A 24,881-nucleotide genomic window follows, 5' to 3' on the forward strand; every position below is an offset into this window, starting at 1 on the left:
ACTAACAAGCGATTGGATCACCTTGTACTTAATTGTTCCATTTTAATTAGAACAACCTTTTTGTTATAGGTTTATTGTTTGGTCATGTTCCTTTTGAAAGCAACAACATTTGCTTCGCGCTCTATACATTTTTTGCTAAATATAATAGTATAATCGACACAATATGTCAATATATATCTTTGACAATTTATGTTTTTAATTTACTTTAATTAAAATTACTCTCTTTGTTTTTCTTATTGAATTTTGCGTATATTGTAAAATTCAAACTGTTTACTTTAACCTAAAACGACATAAGTTTATTTAATTTGTACTTTGTATTTGGATTAGCTACACCAAGCATGTTTCACAACAAAAATGACATGATAATACCGACGGCGGCAAGTGCTCGGATCAACTTATTACAGAGTAAAGAATAAGGAGTAGAATTCTAATTTCCGATCAAATGAAGCAACACACCAACACTTAACTCAAGTATGCATCGACTCATAACTATATTAGTCAGATTTTAATAGGCTCTAAATTACGGATTACTCTTCACAGCCAAAATGGCATCAAGGAGTAAAGGGCAAAACAGTACAACCACAACTGGCGTGCTTTAACTGCAGAAAAAGCTCCCTAAAAAAGCCCATCTCTCTCTCTTTCTCTCTCCTCTGAAACACTCTGTAAATATACACACACTGTACCTCTCCCCCTACTCTTCCTTTCTCCCTTTCTCTCTCCTCTTCCCCATACATTTTCTCTCTCTACATTTCTGGAAAACGTGTGTAAATATAAGTATTTAGGAGGGAAAAATTAAAACAAAAGTTCACCCCATTTTTTACATCACCCAAACTACAACTGATCAATTTTCATTTAAATAGCCATTATTATCAGAAAAAAATTTTAATTTACTATAAAAGCTCAGATTTTTATTTGATCTTGAAATCTGGGTCAGAGGAAAAATTTTCTCCAAAGTTCTGAAATTTGCAGGGAAGATTAATGGTAAAGGCGGCTAAGAGTTAAATACGTGGTGTTGTGGTTCTGATAGTGAGATGGGTTTTGAGGGGACATGTTATTTATTACACGATATGTTAAAAGTTAGCAAAAAATTTAATTAAATTTCATAATTATTTTTTTTGGGTGAGAAAAAATTGGGGTTTGGATAATTTTAAAGATAGATAGTGAGCTGGGTTTTGGTTTATTGGGTTGAAGTTTTTAGAGAGAGAAAGTAAAAAAAACAGGGGAAAAGAAAAAGGGTTGAAGTTGAACTTAAGCCTTGTTTAGAGAGAGAAAAAAACAGGGGAAAAAAGCAGGGGATTTTGCTTGTGAAAGAGGGTTTATGTGAACAATTTTCTGGGTAAATTTGTTCATTGATTTTAAGGGTAGCTAAAACAGACATTCTTTTGAGATTGTGAAGATGAAGTTCATGAAATTGGGTTCAAAGCCTGATGCTTTTCAATTTGATGGTAGCACTATCAGGTTAGTTTTTCTATCATCTAACATTTTTATCCCTTATTTTTCTTGTTACATCTTACAACATCATAATTTAGTTGATTGATGTCTGATTTTGTATCGCAATAGTTATATCGTGTAACCCGGTTGTTACATCTATGTAGAGAGGGTCGATAATAAACTATTAGAAAAACGTTGGGTTACGTGTTTAGAAGAAATATCCGGTCTGTCTAGATTTCATATAAAAGCAATGTTTCTAATAATGTTCTGAGTCTTTTACCATTCCTTTAGGTAATTACAATGTTAATTGCAATTTTGTTGATTTAATTCTTGTTTTCATATAAAAGCAATGTTTCTAGTAATTTCCTAATATGTAACTATTGTGTATAAACTGTTGGTGTTTTCTTGTGCATTGTTTTATTCTTCTGATAGAGAAACTTCATGTTGGGGAGAATTGTTTTGAATAGAGTGCCAGAGTATAAAACTTTGTGGGGATTAATTTCAGTAAATTAGATTTTTTTTTCCATTGAAATTTTAGTGAATTGTTTTGGTATAAAATGTCAGTTTATATTCTTTTGCTTGTTATAAAAAAAATTTGGACAGTATAGTGAGTGAAAAAGGGTTTAGAGTCAGGTGAATCAAGGCATGAGTTTAGTTTTTGGTTTATTTGGTGAAAATTGAGGAAGTGGTCCAGTCATTGATCCATTTTCTTGAATGTTGGTGTTGAATGTTGATGGGTGGTCCATAAACAAAAGCAATTGTATTGTCATTTGGCTGGATTTTTCAGACCCACTTCTTTTTTATTTTGCTGACATAGAATTGTTGTTATTTGATAATTACTCCTGATTTTTGTGGATTATGTAACTCTTTATCTTTAAGAAAGCTGGATTTGTGGACATAAATGGACCCTCTCCACCCCGAAATTAGTTTCGGGTTGATAGTGTGATTCAAACTAGCTATGTAACGATTAAATTGGAACGGAGATTGTTAATATGATCTTGTATTTGTTAGTTGTTTTTGCTACTAGATCAGGTTTTATGTGGAGATTCAGTTAATTTCTTTCATATTGTGTGTGTGTGTGTGTGTGTGTGTGTGTGTGGCTTGTAGCATCCCAAGTGTTGCTTCTAGATATCTATAATCTTCATCAGTTGTTGCGAACGGAAGATCTCAACTCAGTGTAATTTGGCACAAAGATAAAGAATTGTTGTTAAGACCTTTGCTTCTTCCACCTTTCCACCAAAAGATGAAATGTTGCTTAGTACTACGTATGATGATTTTCTTTTGAGTGCGACTTTTGTAAGCCAGCTGTTTTTTTTTTAATGATAGTAGGTTGGATTTTCTTTAGCACTTTCTCGAGGATGTTGAGCTTGGGTGTGTGAAAGCCTGAGTGCTCAACAATGATGAAGGTGGGCTGGTTCTACATTCCACACATTTGGGATGGTGGTGTGCCTGTAGATGGTTGTAATGTTTTCTGTGATGTAACTGTATAACGTGCTATATATCCTTCTATATTATGGGCCTAATTCCACTTTAATGGTCAAATTTCACCAACCTACGGATTGCACTGTAACATATACGTAATGGTTCTAATGTAAAATTATATTGCTAGAATCATCTTACGGATTTATCAATTAGATTACAAACTTGTATTTTTTTTTAATCCAGTACTTTAGATAAATTGGATAATGATGGTCAAAGTTGGAACTCTTGTAAGATTTGGAAAGAGATTTAAATTTATGTGCTTTCACATACCCTGGGCGGTCCCTTCTTAGTTTCCCTAATCATAAAGTTGTCTCTTCAGCCAGTACACTATGGATTCATGAACATTATGGGGTATGGTAAATGGTTTTGTCATTGGTGGTGGGGCGTTTGGTATGGATAACCACAACCTTGCTGGTTCAAAACTTAACGTTGGTTGTTTTGTTGCTCAAATAGTGTTTGTGGGATATCCTGGTATTTTGTCTTCTGGATGGATTGCCCAAGTATGACGGCAATACTTTAGTTTCTGGGTGCAGTAATTTGTTAGTCTATGTACTTTTTTTTCTGGAAGTGTTTGTCGATATACTTTCAATGCCGTGTATTTGAATGTTTATGAATTAATGCCTTGATACCCACATGAAATTCATATTTTCCGTTTTGGACTGTCTACAAAAGATTTTTTATAAAATTACTACGACGTTTACAATAGAGGTCCCAAAAACAACTTTTCATTTTTTTTACACTCACTATTCCCATTTCTCTGCTATTCTGAACTTTACCTATTACTTCTCTGAGTTCTCTCTACACCACATTCTGTACTTGACAACCTTTCTTTATTTTCATGCCAATCTCAAGTGTGATGTTCATTTTAGGACAGGGAGTAATTGGGTGCAAAATAATATTTTGTTATTTTGATTTCTATGTTTCATTAAATCTGTAGTCTTGCAACTCTTGCCTCAAACTGATGTGACTTATTTGAATGAAAAATGAATGTTAGTATAGGATTTCTTGATTAATTGGCTTTGTGTAAAGTGTGGTGGTCTAAGACTCTTAGTAGATTGAAATTTCCGCGCTAACTTTTATTCATTACCCATCTTTGCAGATATGTCTCCTCTGACCTTGCCACTGATGTTGCAGTAACTGTGGGTGATGTGAAGTTTTACCTTCACAAGGTAGGAACTCTTCATTATTCCGTGTTTCTTTGGGTTCATAAAAATGTGTGATCTTTTTTCTTTTGCTATTCTCTTTGTTCTGTTTCAGAAAACCATAATTCTCTTAGGCTTTCAAAACTTTGAATTAAATTGATTAATTAGACACCTTTTACTTTATCTCGGACTTAAAACGCCCTACTGTAATCAGTCATCCAAGCCAACTTTATTTCTTTGTGTGTGTGTTTGAGAGGTTGCTTTATATGATGCGTCGTTTTTTGAATAAATTCATGATTGGGGAAGGATGCCCTTCCTTTCCAATTTGCCTATTCTGATAAATGTTCAACTTGAAATGAGTGTTCGTAGCCTTGTCATTTCCCAGCCACTATATCGGATATTGAAGAGTCTTCTCCATCATTCTATTCTTTGAAATTATTTTTCCAAAAAGGACTTTACATATATAATCAAGCTCATCTGTATATTATTTTTATGCTCCATGGATTTCTACAGTTTCCTCTTCTGTCAAAGAGCAGCCGCCTGCAAAAGCTTATAGTGAGAGCAGATGAAGAAAAGAGCGATGAAATTCATTTGCCCGACTTTCCTGGAGGGCCAAAAGCTTTTGATATATGTGCCAAATTCTGCTATGGGATGACTGTTACTCTCAATGCTTATAATGTTGTTGCTGCACGTTGTGCTGCGGAGTACCTTGAGATGACTGAAGATGTTGATCGAGGAAATCTTATATACAAGATAGAGGTTTTTCTCAATTCCAGTATCTTTCGTACTTGGAAAGATTCAATCATTGTGCTTCAAAACTCTAAATCTCTTTTACCATGGTCTGAAGATTTGAAGATTATTGGGAGATGCATAGACTCTATTGCATCCAAGACCTCAGTGGACCCTTCGAAAATCACTTGGTCTTACACACATAACAGAAAATTAGCAATGCAAGACAGAATCATCGAGCATGAGACAGTTGAATCAGTTCCCAAAGACTGGTGGGTTGAGGATTTATGTGAATTAGATATCAATCTGTATAAGCGAGTTTTGATTGCTATAAAGTCAAAGGGAAGAATGGATGGTTCTGTGATCGGGGAAGCTCTAAAGATGTATGCCATCAGATGGTTGCCAGATTCTCTTGATGCTTTGGTTTCCGATGATCATATCCAAAGAAACAAATCGTTGGTGGAAACAATCATATGCCTGTTACCACCTGATAGATCATTGGGTTGTTCTTGTAGCTTCTTGTTTAAGCTGTTAAAAGTTGCCGTTCTAGTTGAAGCAGAGGATTCCGCTAGGGAAGACTTGGTGAGAAAAATTAGCCTGAAACTTGATCAGGCAACAGTAAAGGACCTCTTAATCCCAGCAAGGCCTCCCCAACCTACAGTTTATGATGTCGAACTGGTTTTGTGCATTGTGAAAAGATTCGTGCTGCAGGAAAAAAGCTGTTGGGAGTTGAATATATACGAGAGCAATGAGAAGGGCGAGTCAGAGTTAGCTCTAGACCGTGGATCCTTGTTAAATGTTGGTGGACTGGTTGATGCTTATCTTGCTGAAATTGCTTCAGATCCGTGTTTGGCCCCTTCAAGCTTCATTGAATTAGCGAGATTGATACCTGAGTCTGCAAGACCAATCCATGACGGATTGTACAGGGCTATTGATATGTACTTAAAGGTACGTGTAGTTTTTGTTTACTCGATTGGCTTATATCATATCAATATTTCACGTCATCTTTGTTCATTAGCAATTAGCTTTTGGCTTGTTCATTATTGCATCACTTCTTACTAGTAGATTTATATCCTAGTTAATAGATTTTGTCAAGTTAAATTGTTAATATCTTAGGCTATTCTTAGCTGATATGATTTGTTATGTTCATGATGGTTTTTTCAGGAGCATCCAGACTTGACTAAAGCGGAAAAGAAGCAAATATGCGGGCTAATGGATGTTAAGAAGTTCACCATGGATGCATCAACTCATGCTGCTCAAAACGACCGGCTTCCTCTTCGAGTTGTAGTCCAAGTCTTGTACTTTGAGCAGATGAGGTCAGCGAATACAACTCAATCCCTTAACAGAACTTCGAACATCACTTCATCTTCCACACCAAACGAAGATGAAGATTGGGATCAGAGAACCCTAGAAAGCTGTAAATCGCTGAGGAAACAGATTGACAAAGTGAAGATCGAGGACAATGAAGAAGTACAAAGAAATGGGAAAATGATGGCCAAGAAAAACAGTAGTAAAAACAGCCGGAGTGGGGCACAGCTCGTTCCTTCTCGATCAAGGAGGATATTCGATAAGTTATGGGGTATGGGTAAGGGGAATGGGGAGAGCAAGAGCTCAGAGACAAGCGGGAGTTCTCAGTCACCAACTACTTCATTGGTTCCTGGTGATACAAAGTCTTCTGGTTCGAGTTCACGACACAGGAGACATTCTGTCTCTTAAAGGAAGCGAGGAGAGCTGTTAGATTTGATGGTCTATTAGTGTAAAAAATGTGGTAGGATTAACTTCTTTTTTCTGTTGTTGTACTTAGTAGGTTATGGGTGTAGTGTTTAAGTAATTAGGGAAGTTGATGTGATTTATCTGCTAACAAAAAGGCGCTAATTAAGTGCAGAAAATGTAATCAGTTCCTTTTGTAAGTGTCCTTTATGCTACTCGACCAACTTAGGTCCTAATTAATTGTTGTTTAATCTAATATTTTCTCTTAAATCATAGAAAAATGGGCTAAGAAGAGATTTTAGGGTTTTGTATGATGTGATATGCCTTTTTTTTTTATTTCCTGCTGTAATAAAAAGTTAGCCATATTATGGAGATGATAAGATGGGAGTTTTGATTAATGTACATGTGGACACTAATATATGTAGAGGAATGAGGATACATGGTGGTCCCACAAGTTTTTCTTTTTAATGTTGTTGTAGTATTTTAGATTTGGTAATGTAATGATGCATAGCTTTAATAATGTATGTGTAGCATTTTTATATAGTGATTATAACTTTAATTAGGTTGGAAAGAATCCTAGTTGAACATGAATCAATTGTAGATTGTGTCATAGACTTGTATGAGATTCTTTGTTCTCAGTCTAGGTCAACCTCACAATGTAAACACAAGGTTTAATTTTCTAGGTCAAAGAGATTTTGCACCTAACTTGAAAAAGATTAGGAATTTGTTATGCTCTTTGGTTAGATGGTGGGTGGGCATGTGGCTCTTAATGTGCTGATGTTTTTAGAAGAGATTCAATTCATGTTTTCAAGTAATTAAAATGGTTGACATTTATAGTTATTTTCTTTTGTGATTCATTTAAGCAATAGTGTGATGACATATCTAAATTACGAGCTATTTATGAAAGTTTTCATTTAGGGATTTTGAATCTTATCTCCAAAACTCTTTTTCCAATTGTATGCCTTAAATATGAGTGCTTTTAATGCGTTTTGATAGGCATTTGCTTATTTTTGATAAACTTTCTAGATTCAATGCTTATAAAGAACAATTAAATTCATCAATGTTGTCTTTCAATTTTCAACTAGTACTTTTATGAAAGTTGACTTTTTTCAATGTTTCATTTGTGTGGGTTGCTTGGTATGAGATTTTAGGGAATGGCTGGACTCTTGGACATGTACATGCCTTCAACTCTTTGCAAACGATAAAACGTTACAGTAAGGCCAATGGATGACTAAATGCAATGATCAGGAACTAAATTGATAATTTTCCTTTCTTTCCACTCGTTGATAACCAACTTCTCTGGATTTCTATTAATTACCAAGAAACTTTGGCGATTGTTTTCTCTTCCTTTATCATATACTTCCTCTGTTTTTTTATACTTTACAACACCTTTTATTACGCTTTTTAAAGGAGGTGATTAAATTAGGTAACGAATGAATTAAGCTGTGAAATTTAAATCGTATCAACTTATTTCTTTCTTCTTATAGGTGGTAAAATTTTGTAAATTAGTTTATCCGTTTACCTAGTCTAATATCTTCCTTAAAATGCATGTCGAAGGGGTATATTGCAACTAAATAAAAATGGAGGAAGTACATATTATTTTTTACATCTTTTTTACACCATCTTACTACATATTGAATATATATAATCCAAAAATAATATGACTGTTGCAACACCTAGCTTTTGTTTGTCTTTTACCAATGACTTACTATTTTTTTTTTACTAATTTCTCATACATGTTTCACGTGCTAATCCTTCATTCCATAGCATAATTTTGATTTCGGTCATTCTAACGACTCCATCACGAATTCACGATTCATGGCCTCTAATTTTCTCACTTTCCTAATTTTTAATCACAAATAACCTTCTACTCTCATCGTGAGCAATCACTTGATCATCCATTAGCCTACTCTTATTATTGGGTTAAGCCTAACAAAGTGGATCCCTAAACTTTAGGGTCATGCTCAACAACACCATCCTTTATCCATATCTTCCTTAAAAAAAAATATAAAATAAAATAAAAAAATGATTAGCCTAGTTCATTTTCCTCCTATTTTTACTCCATTTCTTTTTATTCAACTCATAAAAACCCGGGAAAATTGGAATCTGCAACTGCAAGTCAACTAATAGATTGAATTTTCTCAGTACCTTCTTCATCAATTTCAAACGAATATGAGAATATCCAAATTGTATTAGGATCTTCTCCCAAAAAATTCCCCCATTCTCTCACTTATCAATCAAAATCCAATTTTCAAGCTTTCAACTCAGTTTCCAGTTAATCTGAGCTTAACCCAGAAGAGAAAACCCATTGAATTGAAGTGGGTATGTATTCAATTTTGAAAAAGATGAAGTTTTCAGTGTTAATTTCAGTTGGGATTTTCTTGTTTGCCCTATTTTATCTCTCCTCATCAACTGCAATGGCGAAGGAAGAGTGTAAGGCTTGGCTGGTTCAATCAATTCCCACCGACATGCCTCATCTTTCTCTCGTTCCTGGTGTTCTTTCTACTGGTATTTATCTTATCATTCTATTTTTTTTGTTTAATTTGAATGTGTTAGTTTTTTCTCGGGATAATGATATATGTAGCGCTAAGGGTAAGTATAAAAAGTTCAAATACCAACTGACAGGTGATTTTGTCATGAATTCCGAAACATCGAGGCTATGGATAGTAAAACCTTTTATAGGCCTAGTTTATTGTGTTTTTACTTCTGATTTTGTAATAGTAGATAATATTAATCCCAAAGTTTTTGTTTTTGTTGATTGGGAATATATGCCTGTAACATTAGTTTTGCACATTCTCATTGGTAACATTTTTTTTTCTTTCTCTTTGGTAGCAGTATACTGTTTCCACATATTGCTATATTAGAGAACAATTAAAAATCAATGTTATTTAAGAGATATCTGAAAAAAATTGTTACCAATGAGAATGTGCAAAAGTATATTGCTGCCAAAGAGAAAAGCCTAGTTAATTCCTGATCGATGTGATAAATGTCAATCTTATTACTTAAATGATGGTTTATACTTTATATGAACTACATTTTATTAGTAGCCTGATCAATGGAGGAGGAATTTGCCTATATGAACTTGCCTTTTTCATTGGACTAAAAACAAAGAAATTTGACAAAAGAAGCATTTTTTAGGCAGTGTTAAGCTTATTATTGTAGTTTTTTGTGTAATGAAGTTGATTTGGACTAAAATTGCAAAGCACAACTAGCTTGTGAATTAGGAAAACAAGGCTCTTTTTTGCTAAGGTGCTTATCAGTGTTTAGTGTTGGAATGCAGTATGTTCTGTAACATAAAACGGGTACATGAATGTGATTTACTACCTTGTTTTGTTCGGTTAGTCCACTAGTTTACCATGTATTACATACCAATTTCCAAATTATTGATTGTTTTTCGTAGGAGGGAAGGGGGTGAGTGAGTTGGGTATCACTGTTGCTCAGTATCGAATTTTCAGCAGTCAGTTATGTTTTAGGACTTTGTTTTTAGGCTAACTACCAGATAGAAGTATCCTATTTTGCTTATTTGTTCTCTCTGTATATTTGTTTTTGATTCTCCGAAGTTTAGTTGTTAATGTGAAGCTTTGGAGGTGAGCTTGAGCACTAGTAAAGTCTTGATGATTTTTCCTTTGATTTAATTGATTGACATTTCCTATAGATTACTGCATTTCATAAAGTATATTGCTTACTGTTAGCAATGCATGATCAGTGCTCAGTGTAGCACATTGTATTCCACTTTCTCTTTATGAAGCACAAGTAACTGTGAGCTGCGTAGCACCCATGTCCAGTCTTCAATTTTGCAATGATCTAAGGATGTCCAGAATCCAGATCAATTTTGACTTTTGACCTTTGATTTTTCTTACAACAACAAATTTTATGCACTTGTCAGCTGATGTCTTCCGGTGGCTGGCTGGTAATTCAACTAAAAAGCTGGATATAATGGCACAATACTGGCAATTGGTTGCTGGACCAGATAATCCTCTTTCAGGGGATTATGGGTACTCAGAAGAAGAAATGGATAGATTTGGTGCTAAAGAAGGTTTTAGTGTATATAAAGCCATTGAAAATGCTGCTGACCTCAATGTCAAAGTCAGGTATAAATTTAATTTACCTTGTTCATGTAGAACAATGCAAATTACATTTTTAGTGAACTCTTTTTTGGGTACCTTGCTATATGTAATCCATTATAGGCTTTTGCAGCACTCAGGCGTGTATCCTGATTATACCAAAGAGCCATCTGACCTAGCGGCAGGAAGACCAAATGTCGAGAATGTTACACTATTACTTGGCAATTGGTGGGGGTCTGGCATAGTCCATGCTAAAGTTTGGATATCAGATGAACGTGATGTATACATTGGATCTGCCAATAATGACTGGAAATCACTCACACAGGTATTTGTTACTCGTATGAATTAGCATAACTGGTTGAACTTGAAGGAAGAAAGAAATAAAGATTTTGATAGATATTAAGGAAATTACAGAAAATAGATGATAGATATCAATCTAAAGGCTTGATTACTCCTAAGAGCTAACTAAAACTCAACACAATATTCCCCATAACAATCCCAGTCTAATCTTCTCTTATTTAATAGCATTACTCCTCTGACTCACTCACTTATCTTCCTCCTCAACATACAACACTAGCATAAGCCATAAGTATATTGTACTACCTATTATGCCCTTCCAAAGTTGCCAATTCATAACAGTATCCTCTCTATAAATCGTATATTTTATTTAAACCTTCCTTCTTGTCAAACTACATTCCAACATTTGCATATATGTCACACATGTCGTGCAATTATTGCATTGTTTCTGAATCTTAATAGGTTAAAGAAGCTGGTATCTATATTGCTGATTGTCCGAAAATCGCCAAGAATGTCGAGATTTACTATAACAACTTGTGGAGCTTGGTTCACTGAATCCATCAGCACATACTACAACAACATGGGATCAACAATGGCAGATTAATAGAACAGTTCCTTGCTGGTCACATTTTGTTGTTCAAGAAGAAAGATGCAAGTATGTTTTTAAAAACAAAATTTCTGGCTTACACACAGCTTGTTTGCTAGAAATGCAAATTGTATATACTTTGCTTCAGATTGATGCACTTCTTGTTCATTTAGGATTAGTACAAACTTTGCTTTATCAATGCTTTCGTTTTAGGGGTTGAATTTAACATCCAAGTATATTAATGTTGCAGATCTCCTCTTTCTCATGATTATGTTAATACCAAGCATGTATCTGGATACCCTTTGCTCTCAGATCCATATATGTTTCAGCTACCTATTCAGACTCCTGGATACAGCAACAGTTCAATGCCCCAACATTCTTCTAGCTATGTCTCTTTTGCTCCTCCCGAGGTAGGGTGTTCAAGTTGAAATTCTTTGTTGCTTGTTTAGTTAAGCTGACTTGCTTCGCATGTTTTTTGCCTGACGTCAGAGATGCTAGATTTCAGTCATCTTTTTTTAATTGTTAGTCTGACTTCTGAGAACTGTGGAAAGTACAATATTTTTTTCTTGCTAAGCTGGAATAACCAGAGCAAGGGGTGAGGTAACACTGTAGCATTGGTGAGGTCTCCATCTATTAGCCTGAGGTTTGAGAGAGTAAGGCTCACACACATGAAGTTGCCTCTCCCCCCTCTGGTGGGGTCCATACTACCCGTTAAGTTGAAACTAGTAGAATTAAGTACTTACATGGAAATTTAATTAGGCTTTGCTTTTCACATTGAGAAACAAGTTTTGGGGCATTCTTAAGTTGAGGTTAAATAATTAGGGAGATTAGTGAAAATTAAAATAACGTTTTACGGAGGTGATGTAATTAAGGGAGGAGGAAGGGATGGGGGGAATGGCTACCCCCCAAATAAGGGTAATAGTTCCCCATCCTCCCCCTAGACCCTTGAGAATATATTTCCCTAGAAATGAGGGTAACTACATCACCTCGTCCTCTTTTATTTTTTTTATTGTCTTCTTAGTAATTTAATTCCAACCCAAGCATACGCTTAGGAAAAAAAAAAATTAGACAAGGGCCATTAAAATCCAGAAATTAGGGGTCAATAGGTTAAGTTCACATAAGGGGCAAGGGCTACCAATTTCATTTTACAACTAAAGATTAAATGTTAGACAAGTTCAAATAGGGTCAAAAAGTTGAAATTAGGATTTTTTAGGTGACAAGAATAAAGCCAATTTCTGTAATTATCTTTTCCTTTTGTTTTCTTTCTCCATTGCCATTTATTGTATTTTCTTCTGCTGCAATTGAATGCCTCTACTCATCTCAAGGTAATTGATTTTTCTGGCTGCAGCTCTCTTTTGGAAGATTCCAGACTGATGAACAAGCATGGTTGGATACCATAAAATCTGTTGGAATGGGAGCTGTTGTTAGGATCAGTACAATGGATTGGCTTGGTCAGTCTCAATATACAAAGCAAACTGTTTATTGGTCGTCTCTTTCATCTGCTATATCAGAGGTATTTCCTCACGTGATGCTATCTTTTCTTTGTGTATTACACTCACTCCCCCCCGCGGTCTTTATATCAGAGGTATTCCTCACGCGATGCTATCTTGTCTTTGGGTCTTAAACCAGAGCTGTACGGTTCTTAAGAAAACATCATCTGTGGCTGTATAATGTTTTTAGCTATCCTTCATATAAGAATTTTTGGCTTTCATCTTGACTCTTTGGGGGGAAGGGTACTAAGTAATTAATGGAAAATAGTACTCCCTCCATGCCTAGATAATCGGCCACATTTTTATTTAAGGCCACTTTTTGCTATAGTAGATTATAATTTTGAACTTTCTCATGATATTCTTAGCAATATCCATAACAAAGAATTTTAAAGAAAAACAACATTGGTGGTGGAGATGTATATTTTCGACTTTTGGGTAATGATTGATTGGTAATTATGATATCAACTACAAATCTTAGAAGTATTTCCTACGAAACGTGGCATATTATCTAGGGACGGGAGGAGTAACAAGGTGCAGTGATGATAATTTATCACCATGAAATAAATAGGTACAAAAATAAGCTTGAAAGAACATTACAATTATTTTTGGGTCTTATGCCTTTTGAAATTGAGCTCATTTACATGAATTTTCCCAAAGCAGACATTGCTCCCTTTTTCATGAATGTCTATTTGTTAAGTACTTAGTTTTCTTAATTATTCCATTGGATAGGTTATTTTTGGATCTTATGCTTTTAGAAATTGAGCTCATTTACATATATGAATCTCCTAAAACAGACGTTGCTCCCTTTTTCATTAATGTCTGTTTGTTAAGTACTTAGCTTTCTTACTTTTTCCATTGGATAGGTTGTATTCTCGAAGAGGGCAACAGTCCAGCTCCTTGTGGCACGGTGGGCACATTTCATCAACAACACTGATCAATATTTGAAAGCTCTACTATACACTAATGTCTTGTGCCATTCATCACCATATAATCACTGCCCGGGCAAAGTGGAAATCAAATACTACGAGGTACCTGGTTACAATTCAACAGGGCCAGCTATTAGCAATGGCACTAGTACAGGGAACCTGTACCCTGGTTACACGAGAGTGAATCATGGGAAATATGCTGTCAGCAATGTGAGAGCTCACATTGGGACAAGCAACCTTATATGGGATTATTTCTATGCAACTGCCGGTGTCAGTTTTGGCACATACAACCCTGTCATTGTTTCCCAACTTCAGCAAATCTTTGATGCTGATTGGAATTCTCCATATGCTGTTCCCGTTGAACCACTGCAAGAAGTTACTTCTTATACAAGCTGGTGATGTTCATTCCAATAGGAATGGGGACAGAACAGAGGAGGCAGATGAAGGGATTCTCAAAGTTTTTGACATTCAATTGTACGTTTTTCTCTCTTTGAAAATAAGGCAATTATGTTTACTTGTACTGGTTTTAGCTTGGACCATATGTTTAATCAGGGGATCTTGATTCCTATCTGATAACTGCAATATTTGTTACTTGTAACCATTTTATCATTTTTTTTTTTTATTTCATAGCTTATTCTTGCTAATTATTGAAGATAACTGCAAGTTATTGTTACTTTCTGCTCTCTTGCTCCTCTTTGATATATAACTGGCTTTGGATTTCGTAGTAGAACAAGTTTAGATTTTGTGTTAGGACATTCTCAACATGAAGCACTTTGGAGCAGTAGCTTCTGTTATTAGAGCTCAGTGGGTAGGTTTGTAGGATCCTGGTATTAGCATTACTACTGATAGGTTACTAATTCCAAGCCGCTTGTGGCAGTATTTTTTTATTTATTAGATTTGTTTTTATGCCAAAAAACATGATTATGCCTCAGTAAAGTTTCCCTTGCATCAAATTTACTTCAATATGAATCTAGCAGTAGCACTGTAGCAGTACCGAAGGTTCAGTAATCAGTAATTTTTTTTCTTTTCAAACCATGATTATTGAGGAAGCCTCAGTTAATCAGCATGGTAAACAAAAATCGTTTATCTAGTTGTATTTCTGTAAATAAAACAACAAAAACAGCCCGTATGATATTTTTGTAAATAAATCAACATTGTGAGACCCAATTTTAATAAAAGTTGTTTTATTTACAAAAATGCCACTAGATAAACGTGTTTTTGTTTATCATAATGATAAACCTTGTATTTTTCTGTGATTATTGATAACAGGCTGCTACTCAACAAGGGTACAGGGTGGATATTATGAGCAATGAAGATGAATGTGGTCCAGAATGAAGTCTTTGATGGGATGTTTTAAAAATCATTACACAGGTATGCGGCCCTTTTGCTGCCCCACCCGGGCCAACTCCATTAATCCATCTTTGAATTTTCAATTCAAACTTTAGATAAAATGTACACAAAATAAAGTCATGAATTGAGTATCCAACAATAATTTCATCCTTTTCACTGGTTTACGAAAGAATTATATTGATACTCCATCTAGGAGAAGAGAGGAAAAAGAGAGAAATGGCAGAATCAATTGTATCTGATCTGGTTGGGAGACTTTTGGGATACTTGGGCCAGTCAGCTGCTGGAAAAATTGCTTCCTATTTTGGTGGCAGTGAAAAGCTGAAGGAACTTGAGCAGACGATGATGACGATTCAAGCCCGGCTTTTTGATGCAGAGAGGCTACATGAAGGCGAGGGTGGGGCTCTGGCTAAATTATGGTTGAAAAGGCTGAAAAATGTTCTCTACCAACTTGAGGATTTGTTTGAGGAAGTCTCTTTTGCTGCAGACCACCTGCCTAATAAAGCAGTATGTTTTCCTACTTTGAAAAGGACTAGAAGAACAGAATCCAAGTCTAACAGCTATTGGTAAAGAGATCGTGAAGAAGTGTGCAAATGTTCCACTCGCTGTAAGGACTGTTGCTGGGATTCTTTATACCAAAGACACAGAAGAAGAATGGATGTGTTTCAAGGATAGTGAACTCAGAGAGATGGAATTAAAAGAAAGCAGCATTATGTCGACTTTGAAGCTGAGCTATGACCATCTCCCATCACAATTGAAGCAGTGCTTTGCTTACTGTGCGCTGTTTCCTAAGGGCTATCAATTTAACAAACAAAGGCTAATATGGCTCTGGATGTCTCAAGGCTTTGTCGAACCAGTGGGTAGAAATCAGAGCCCGGATGATGCCGGTCATGCATTCTTCATGGAATTGTTGAGAAGATGTTTCTTTCAAGATGACAAGACAAATTTTAAAACATGCTATAAAATGCATGATTTGATGCATGACTTGGCACTTATAGTGGGAGATGAATGCCTTCTAATGGACAGGACTCTGGAGCATATGAATGAGAGCATCAAACATGTGCATTTTATTAATGTTGGAAGCTCTTTATGGAAGGCTCCATTTTCTGTGCTTGTTGCCCCCCATATGAGATCTCATCTTCTATCCACTCATTTTTTGGAAAAATTCTCTACATCAAGTATAAATAGTGTGTTCTCGAGTTTGACGTTACGTGCATTGGACTTGGGTGAGGGGATCTATGAGAGCCTTCCAAATTCCATAGGGGAGCTAAAGCACCTGAGATACCTCAGAGTTCGTGTCTTCTCTAGTCATCTTCCCTCCGGGATCACTAGGTTACAGAACTTGCAGACATTGGACCTCCGCAACTCCACAAACCTTAGAAAGCTGCCAAGTGGCTTTAGTAGATTGAAAGGCCTTAGGCACTTACAGACACTTTGGGGTGAGGATTTCCTTATCATTTCCACCCACTTCCAAAGTGCCTAGCCTCTTAATCCAGTGAGTTCTCCTTACCAACCAAAAAAAAAAAATATTATTGCAAAAGGTGTGATCTCATATTAGAGAGATCGATCACGCCTTTTGGAGATACTATTAGAGATTGTTTGGTTCGTTAACTTGGAATGGATTGATATGAGATACTTCCTCCGTCCCCAAATGATAGTCCTTTATGGGCAAAAATCGCGGAAATTAAGAAACTTAAATAAAAGTAGTAAAATTACGTTGAAAAGATAAATTTACATTAGGTATGTAAAATAGTACAGAGAGAAAGTAATAAAAGTACATTGAAAAACAAATTTTTTATGGAAAATTAAATTTGCACAAATATTGTTGCAATTGGAGAGAATTTTGATAAAAAATTGATATTAATAGTATTTGAAAAAAACAAATGGGACTATCAATTTGGGACTAAAAATAGGCCATAAGGGACTATCATTTGGGGACGGAGTGAGTATCAAGGGAGGTATTAACCCATGTTCGGATATTCCTCATTTGTAAGTCTTAACGTTGATCGATCCACCGCTGAATAGCTAACATTATATTAGTATTTCATTCTATTTACGATATTAAATTATACTTCCTCCGTTTCTTTTTAGTTGACACGTTTCTTTAGTTACGTTTGTCAATGCACAACTTCAACCATTCATATCTTTAATTACCGATAAGCAAAAATTATAAAAAGTTGATATTTTAAAAATATCTAGCGTGACAAATCTAACAAGATCTCACATGACTATTTTTCATTATATATAAAACACAAAATACGGTCAAAGGAAAGTATGTGAATAGTACTAAAATCAAAACGTGTCAACTAATTAAAAAAAACCGGAGGTAGTAATATGTATTGTATTAATATTTTTTTAAGAATGTATTGTATTAATAAAGATAATAATTGATGATAAATTTTCAATACATCTAAGATTTAACACGTTATGAAGTATAACAACCTCAACGCTATCACTCATCAATTAAACAAACAAATATTTTTTCCATTATTTAAAGAGCCAAGGAAATATAATTAATTATTTCAGATATGATTTTATCATATAATAATCTGATCAATTCTGAACTTCTGAAGGCAGTTAAGCACATAATAAAACTATAAATGTATAAAATCTGCCAAATTTGCCAAATAAATTATTCCCTTGCGTATATGGCCGGTTAGATATTCAAACTCAATAATAATAATAATAATAATAATAATAATAATAATAATAATAATAATAATAATAATAATAATAATTTTCAGTACATGTAGATCTAACACGTTATAAAGTACAATCCATCTTGTCTGTGGCTGGCCACCTGATGTTGCGGTTATAAAAGAACAAAATAATCCCTATAACACTAACCGAATAATCCCTATTATAATACTGACCTTGTAACACTGATTGAGTAACCCCTGTAACGCTGACCGATCGCGAGTAACCCTGTAACACTAACCGAATAACCCCTGTAACATTGACTGAACCTCTATTATAGCTGGTCACACTGTGTGACCATCCACATATAAGAATTTGTGATGTTAACAAACTTTCATATGGCTGGTCACACCATGTGATCGGGTTACTTCATCAGGGGAAACTCAGTTAGGGGAAACTCGGTTAAGGTTTATTTGGTCAAGGGTTACTCGGTCGGTTAGGAGTTACTCGGTCGGATCGGTCAAGAGTACTCGATCGACCAGGGGTTACTCAGTCAAAGGTTACGATAAGAGGTTATTTGGTCGATGTGGTTACCTAATCAGTATTTTGATGAGTGTTAACCGGCCACACGATGGGGCCAGCCATACTGAATACTGAAAACGCGGTGAATTATTTTATATCAGGATCAGAATCAATTATAATTATTTTATATAATAATCTAATCAACTCTGAAGGCAGTTAAGCACATAATAAAACTATAAAACATGCCAAATTTGCCAAATAAAGTATTCCCTTGCGTATATTGCCGGTTTGATATTCAAAATCAATAATAATAATAATAATAATAATAATAATAATAATAATAATAACAAAAATTTTGTTAATAATAAGTACTATATAAGTGCTTGTAATGTTTGTTTTAAAAAGTACTAATTATAAACCCATAAAATTAAACAAGTAACATGCTTAAGAGCCTAGAAGTATACAGTATCACAACAAGAAAGAAAGAGATAGAGAAAATGGTGAAGGCAGTCGAGATAGAGCGAGTTCTTCACATGAAAGATGGGCAAGATGATACTAGTTATGCAAAAGCATCCTATATACAGGTAATTTAGCTAATTAAATATTTACCCTTTTTTTTTTTGAGGTAAGCTAAATATTTACCAATTGTGTACTTTTCCCTTTTTTGGTTGTTTACTTGTCAAATAATTATATTTTTTAGAAAAATTAATGGTAGTATACACAAAAAAAGTCTTATATACAACCCGTCATATTAGTAGATGATCAAATAAAATGTAAGTGTTACTCCTTCTGTTCCTAAATAATTAACATAGTTAACTTTTACACTCAATGCACTACTATATAATTTGCCCTTAACACTAATCAATAGAAGCTTGAAATTTTCTTTGCAACAGAAACAAGTGCTATCATTGACAAAACACATAAAAGAGAAAGCTGTAAAAGAGTTCTACTGCAAGAAACGACCAGCAACCTTAAGCATCGCAGACTTGGGGTGTTCCTCGGCAAACAGCTTGAATGTAGTGTTCAATCTCATAACCGTAGTTGATAAGGCTCGTCGAGAACTTGGAATCGGACCCCAAGAGTATCAAGTTTACCTAAATGATATTCCGGGGAACGATTTCAACACTATCTTTAGGTCAATTGGAAGCTTTGAAGATAAGCTTAAGCAACACTTGGGAGATGATTTTGGTAATTGTTATATAAATGGTGTACCTGGAACTTTCTACGGCAGGCTTTTACCCAAAAACCATTTACAATTTGTCCATTCTTCATATAGCCTCCAATGGCTATCTCAGGTAATTTAGTTATTAGCTATCTTCATTAGATTTTTACACATAACAAGTCTTTTGGTTAATATAAGAATATTAATGTACATAATTAAGATTAATTGGTGTGATTATCATAATAATGTGATGGATGAAATAGAAGTGATTCATAACCTTAGAATAATCCAAATGGACAAAAACTTTAGGCTTGCCTACCTACCATCGTGGATGCTCTTAATTAACTTAAGTATATTTTTGTAATTTTTTTTAACACGTAGTTGTACGTGCCATTTGATCATGATACTTTAGGTACCGGAAGATATAATGGACAACAAGGGGAACATTTACATAGCAAAGACAAGCCCATCTAATGTGCTTGAAGCTTACTATAAGCAGTTTCAAAAGGACTTTTCAATGTTTCTACAATGTCGGTCCGAAGAAGTAGTAGAAGGAGGTATGACGGTGCTTACTATATTGGGAAGAAAAAGTACTGAACTATATAGCAAGGAATCAAGTCACATGTTTGATCTTCTTGCTACTGCGCTCAAAGATATGGTTTCTCAGGTATTTAATACTATCCCTATCAAAATCAATTCGAAATTAATGGGACTTTATAAATTGGTTAATGATCCATCACTAAAATTTGTATATGGTTGAATTTTCGTAATTAACTTTCTACTCCGTATTATAAGCTACTTAAGGTTTAGTTTAACTCACCTTATTTTTCGTAAATTGAAATTATTATAATTGAATTGAAATTATTTTCTTACAATCTTTTGATCCCATTTATTTATCTGTCGCCTCATCACTTATTTCCATATACATCATGCATTCACCATGAAGAATTGTGACAAATATTTCTTGTCTCAATTTGTGACCTTTAGCATTTTCGTATTGCTTAATCGATCGCTAAAATTTATACTCGTATTTTTTATTTATTTTTTGTATACGGTTTTCTCCTTTATTCAAGCATATATGAATTAAATAATAAGTCAACCACATTATTTAAAACATTGATACTATATACCTGATACCTTTGTAAAAATAATATTTATGCAGGGTTTCATAGATGAAGGTAAGCTAAATACATTTATCATCCCTAATTATACGCCATCAGAGGCAGAGCTACGCTTTTTGGTGGAGGAAGAAGGATCATTTATTCTAAATCAAATTCATATTTCTGAAGTTAGTTGGGAAGCAGATGATCATTGTATAAATTCTTCTAATAAGGTGGCTCTATCTCATTATGACTTTGTCAAGTGCATGAGATCTGTGACTGAGCCTTTACTCATAAATCATTTTGGAGAATCCATCATTGAAGAGTTGTTCTTACGGTATACTCAACTTGTTCAAGTCTCAATGGCCAAGGAGAAGAGGGTTTTCATCAATGTCACCATGTTGCTATCGCGAAAGGGTTAATTATTCATGGAGGAAAGTTTAGCTTATTTATTTGTTGTTAATGTGATGGAATTAATAACGTCGTTTCATTGCTTTTATTTATTTTTAATTGAGTTGTCTACTAATCACAAGGTTGAGTTACTTCATTTCAAAAGTCACACGATTAGTGGAATTAAATTAAAATTAACTCGTTATGTTAAATTTCAAAAGTTACGCGTGGTTAGTGGAATTAAAGTTGTTGTAAAATTAGTAAAATGATTAAAATATTATATTTAGATTTTAGGATTAGTTATAAAGCTTTTATTTGTTATATTTTTTGTTTTATTTTTCTAGTTATTCTAATGACAAGGATGGTTTGCCTATAAAAGTCTAGTACTCCATGCGTGACATGTTTTACTTTTTTCACAATTTATATACTTTCTCCGTTTTTAATATTTGTAATACATTCGATCCCTAATACGGAAATGTCACAATACCATGCAGCATACTATAAAGTATAAATGGATTTTTTTTTGGTTGGAAGTTGTATTATTGTCCTGATAAGCTCATGGCCAAGGCCCACTAAGGTAGCGTTTGAAGTAGCACTTAGCATTTTGAATAGTTGAAACACTACTAGAAAAAAAAGAGTGGAGGTAGGGTCTGTTCACATTTACTTAATTTCAGATAAGTTCAGTTCAGTTCTGCTCCTAATTTCCCTCTCTCATAAAATATTCATTTCAGCTCATTTCAGTTCAGTCCAGCTCCAATCAGTTCAATTCAATTCAGTTCAGTTCAGCTCCAATCAGTTAAGTTCAGTTAAGTTTAGCTCAGTTCAGTAAATGTGAACAGGCCCGTAGGGCCTGTTCTCATAGACTGAACTCAGCTGAACTGAACTAAACTGAGCTGAACTGAACTGAACTGAAATGAGCTGAAATGAATATTTTATTAGAGAGGGAAATTAGGAGCTGAACTGAACTGAACTGAACTAAACTGAACTGAACTGAGCTGAGCTGAACTGAACTGAACTGAACTGAAAATAAACGTATGAGAACAGGCCCGTAGTGGTTCGAGTAGCGGTTAACGATAGAGGTTGCATTTAGGTAGAATTTTTCAAACATTTAAAAAAGTTGCGTTTAAAAGTAGCGGACAACATTTGTCAAATTTTGGTTACTTTTTAAACAATTTGTAGGAATTTTAAAACAATATAATTTTATATTGTAACCGCTACTTTTGCTAAACACTCATACTATCAACCATTATTGCTTTGACAACAAACCTCTATCCACTACTAATTGACATGCCCTAACAAATACCCGTTAATCGACTGTTAAAAACTAACTACTACACTTTTCTAGCAATCTGTCACCCTCATTTTAAGCGTGCTAAATCATATGAGGCCCAGTCGTCTAAAATTTCGTAAAATGTGTGTTTTGCAAGTATTAAAAATCAGAGGAAGTATTAACTTTGACTATAAATTTTTTATTCACAAAATAGAACATATTTTTATCATAATTAACATTGTTAGATAGGTATGTATTCTTTGTCAAAAAGATAGGTGTGTATTCATCTAGAGTTCACTACTAGAAAAAAGCCCATTTCCGATGGAAATTCCGTCGGAAAACTATTTCAAGAAATTAAAAAAAATACGCCGCGCCACTACCGACACGGCGTATCACCACCTCAAACCACCCAAACCACACCTGTCAACCCCAACCAAACCCACTTCATAACCCTAAAAACATCAGACCACTACCACTAGTGCCAACCACCACCACCAGTACCAACCACATCAGACCACCACCACTGGCCCACCGCCACTACCACTCATATCAGACCACCACAAAACCAGCGCCACCCACTGCCACCACCTCCCAAAACCCTAACCCAGACCTGACCGACCCCTAACCAAACCCTAACCTAGACCCAACCTAAAACACCTAAACCCAGACCCGACCTAAAACATAACCAAACCAGAACCCACAAACCAAACTAGACCCCCTAATCCTAAACAACCAGACCCACCACCTAACCTTAGCCCAGATCTACAACCCTAACCCTCACATATTCGGCCGAACCCCCCATCCTAAGCAAACCACCACCACCGTGGCCGCCGAATACCACAATCACCACCAAAAATTAACAAAAAAAAAAAATTAAAAAAGAAAATTGAAATAAAATAAGATACATACCTTAATTCGACCACACATGACCTCGAAATTATGTTTAAGAGGTCAAATTCGACCATGAAAACTCTAGATAGAGTTTTCATGGTCGAATTTGACCCGAAAACCTTTGTTTCAACTTGAGAAGAGAGAAAAAGGGCGAAAACAGAAGAAATTGTTGTCGGTACGGTGATGGTGATGTTGTTCATGTCGGTGGTGATAAGCGTTGTTGTTGGTGGTGGGGGATACGAGGAAAGTAGAGGAACGAAAGAGGAGAAGAGAACAGGAGAAGAGAACGACAGAGAGGAGAGAGGAGAAGAGAACGACAGAGAAGAGGGAGAATGAAGAGGAAAAAGGATAAGGAAAGGAGAGAGAAGAGGAAAAGAGGCGTAAAGCAGTGTAGGGTTTTTAGAATTTGGGATTTTTTTTTTTAAAAAAATATATATTCCGACGGAAAATTCCGTCGGAAATTTCCGACGGACTATAAATCCATCGGAAAATGTCTTTTTCGACGGAATTTTCCGTCGGAACGCACATATATTCCGACGGATTTTTATTCCGTCGGAAATTTCCGCCGGATTTGCGACGAAATTGTTTCAATTTCGTCGGAAATTTTCGACGGATTAAAAATCCGTCGGAAATTTTGACTTTTCCAACGGAATAATGTGTCCGTCGGAACCAGTCAATCGCTATTTGCCTGTTTTCTAGTAGTGGTTTTATTATAAAATAAAACTTAAAATTATTTTCATTAATAAATACTAAGTCCATCTAGACGTATAGCGTCTATATTTTTTCTTTGAAAATAGGAGGGTAAAATAGTCATTTGACATTCATGAATTAAGGTTCTTTTTTATGGTTACAGTGGTATTCATTATGTACTATTATGTATATATAATTATATGCCATTAGATTTTAGATTCATATAAGTTACTTTGTTTTCATTTTATGATTTAATCTTAATGAAAAACATTAATCAAGTAGGGTCTTATATGATTCATTTCAATGTCAATATTCCAAAAATCAAATTTTTATAATTTTTAGTTTTACATTATTAAAGATATTACTCCATATTATTTAAAATTATGTATAAAACATATGCATATTCATATTTTTATTTAATTTATTAGTATACATGTTGCATGCGATGTATATTCTCTATAATAAAATTTACTTAGACTAATTATTATGTATACATGTTCAGCTCGTCTTGTGTGTGGCCACTTATAAAAAAACAAAATAACCCATATAAAACTGACCAAGTAACCCCTATAATATTAACTGAGTAACCCGTAAAACACTAACCAAGTAACCCTAAAGCACTGACGAAGTAACCCTTTAACACTGATCAAGTAACCCCTATTACACTAACGAAGTAACCCCTGTCACACGGTGTGGCCAGCCACATATGGCTGGCCATACGGTGCGACAATTCGTTAGTGTAATAGGGGTTACTTCGTCAGTGTCAAAGAGGTTACTTCGTCAGTGTTACAGTAATTACTCGATTAGTGTTATAGGGGTTACTTGGTTAGTGTTACAGGGGTTACTTGGTCAATGATATAGGGGAGTTATTTCATTTTTTATAACTGGTCACACAGTATGCCCAGCTACACAAAGTCTTATATGTGGCTGCCACACCGTGTGGCAGGGGTTACTTAGTGGTGTAATAGGGGTTATATACTTGATGGGTGTTAAAGGGGTTACTTCGTCAGTGTTA

The 24,881-nt window shown here is 34.9% G+C and overlaps 3 protein-coding genes and 1 pseudogene across 4 annotated transcripts; all 4 read left to right on the forward strand.

The window, feature by feature from the left end:
* Window positions 1-631: 631 nt before the first annotated feature.
* On the forward strand, window positions 632-6,801 carry LOC145586021 (phototropic-responsive NPH3 family protein NPY1-like). The gene is made up of 4 exons (XM_081642729.1): window positions 632-1,458; window positions 4,013-4,082; window positions 4,569-5,732; window positions 5,949-6,801. The coding sequence occupies exons 1-4, from the start codon at window positions 1,397-1,399 to the stop codon at window positions 6,498-6,500; spliced, it is 1,848 nt and encodes a 615-aa protein (XP_081498855.1). The 5' UTR covers window positions 632-1,396; the 3' UTR covers window positions 6,501-6,801.
* A 1,811-nt stretch (window positions 6,802-8,612) lies between these two features.
* On the forward strand, window positions 8,613-14,651 carry LOC145584602 (uncharacterized; annotated as a pseudogene). The gene is made up of 7 exons (XR_014100379.1): window positions 8,613-9,002; window positions 10,381-10,585; window positions 10,682-10,883; window positions 11,318-11,510; window positions 11,692-11,851; window positions 12,790-12,954; window positions 13,795-14,651. The product of XR_014100379.1 is annotated as an uncharacterized LOC145584602 (transcript).
* A 537-nt stretch (window positions 14,652-15,188) lies between these two features.
* Window positions 15,189-16,687, forward strand: LOC145585945 (disease resistance protein RGA2-like). Its single transcript, XM_081642638.1, has 3 exons — window positions 15,189-15,228; window positions 15,401-15,601; window positions 15,735-16,687. The coding sequence occupies exons 1-3, from the start codon at window positions 15,189-15,191 to the stop codon at window positions 16,685-16,687; spliced, it is 1,194 nt and encodes a 397-aa protein (XP_081498764.1).
* A 2,173-nt stretch (window positions 16,688-18,860) lies between these two features.
* LOC145584603 (S-adenosyl-L-methionine:benzoic acid/salicylic acid carboxyl methyltransferase 3-like) lies at window positions 18,861-21,047 on the forward strand. The gene is made up of 4 exons (XM_081641417.1): window positions 18,861-18,947; window positions 19,257-19,658; window positions 19,938-20,192; window positions 20,688-21,047. The coding sequence occupies exons 1-4, from the start codon at window positions 18,861-18,863 to the stop codon at window positions 21,045-21,047; spliced, it is 1,104 nt and encodes a 367-aa protein (XP_081497543.1).
* Window positions 21,048-24,881: the final 3,834 nt, after the last annotated feature.

Source organism: Chenopodium album, chromosome 16 (assembly GCF_948465745.1).
Source record: "Chenopodium album chromosome 16, dcCheAlbu1.1, whole genome shotgun sequence".
Taxonomy (NCBI): Eukaryota; Viridiplantae; Streptophyta; class Magnoliopsida; order Caryophyllales; family Amaranthaceae; genus Chenopodium; species Chenopodium album.

Coding starts and splice junctions, on each gene's coding strand:
- LOC145584603 (XM_081641417.1), top strand. CDS start 18,861: ATGGTGAAGGCAGTCGAGATAGAGCGAGTTCTTCACATGAAAGATGGG. Junction 18,948..19,256: donor CAAAAGCATCCTATATACAG/GTAATTTAGCTA, acceptor TCTTTGCAACAG/AAACAAGTGCTATCATTGAC. Junction 19,659..19,937: donor GCCTCCAATGGCTATCTCAG/GTAATTTAGTTA, acceptor ATGATACTTTAG/GTACCGGAAGATATAATGGA.
- LOC145585945 (XM_081642638.1), top strand. CDS start 15,189: ATGAAGTCTTTGATGGGATGTTTTAAAAATCATTACACAG. Junction 15,229..15,400: donor TTTTAAAAATCATTACACAG/GTATGCGGCCCT, acceptor TACTCCATCTAG/GAGAAGAGAGGAAAAAGAGA. Junction 15,602..15,734: donor GAGGCTACATGAAGGCGAGG/GTGGGGCTCTGG, acceptor TACTTTGAAAAG/GACTAGAAGAACAGAATCCA.
- LOC145586021 (XM_081642729.1), top strand. CDS start 1,397: ATGAAGTTCATGAAATTGGGTTCAAAGCCTGATGCTTTTCAATTTGAT. Junction 4,083..4,568: donor TGAAGTTTTACCTTCACAAG/GTAGGAACTCTT, acceptor GGATTTCTACAG/TTTCCTCTTCTGTCAAAGAG. Junction 5,733..5,948: donor CTATTGATATGTACTTAAAG/GTACGTGTAGTT, acceptor TGGTTTTTTCAG/GAGCATCCAGACTTGACTAA.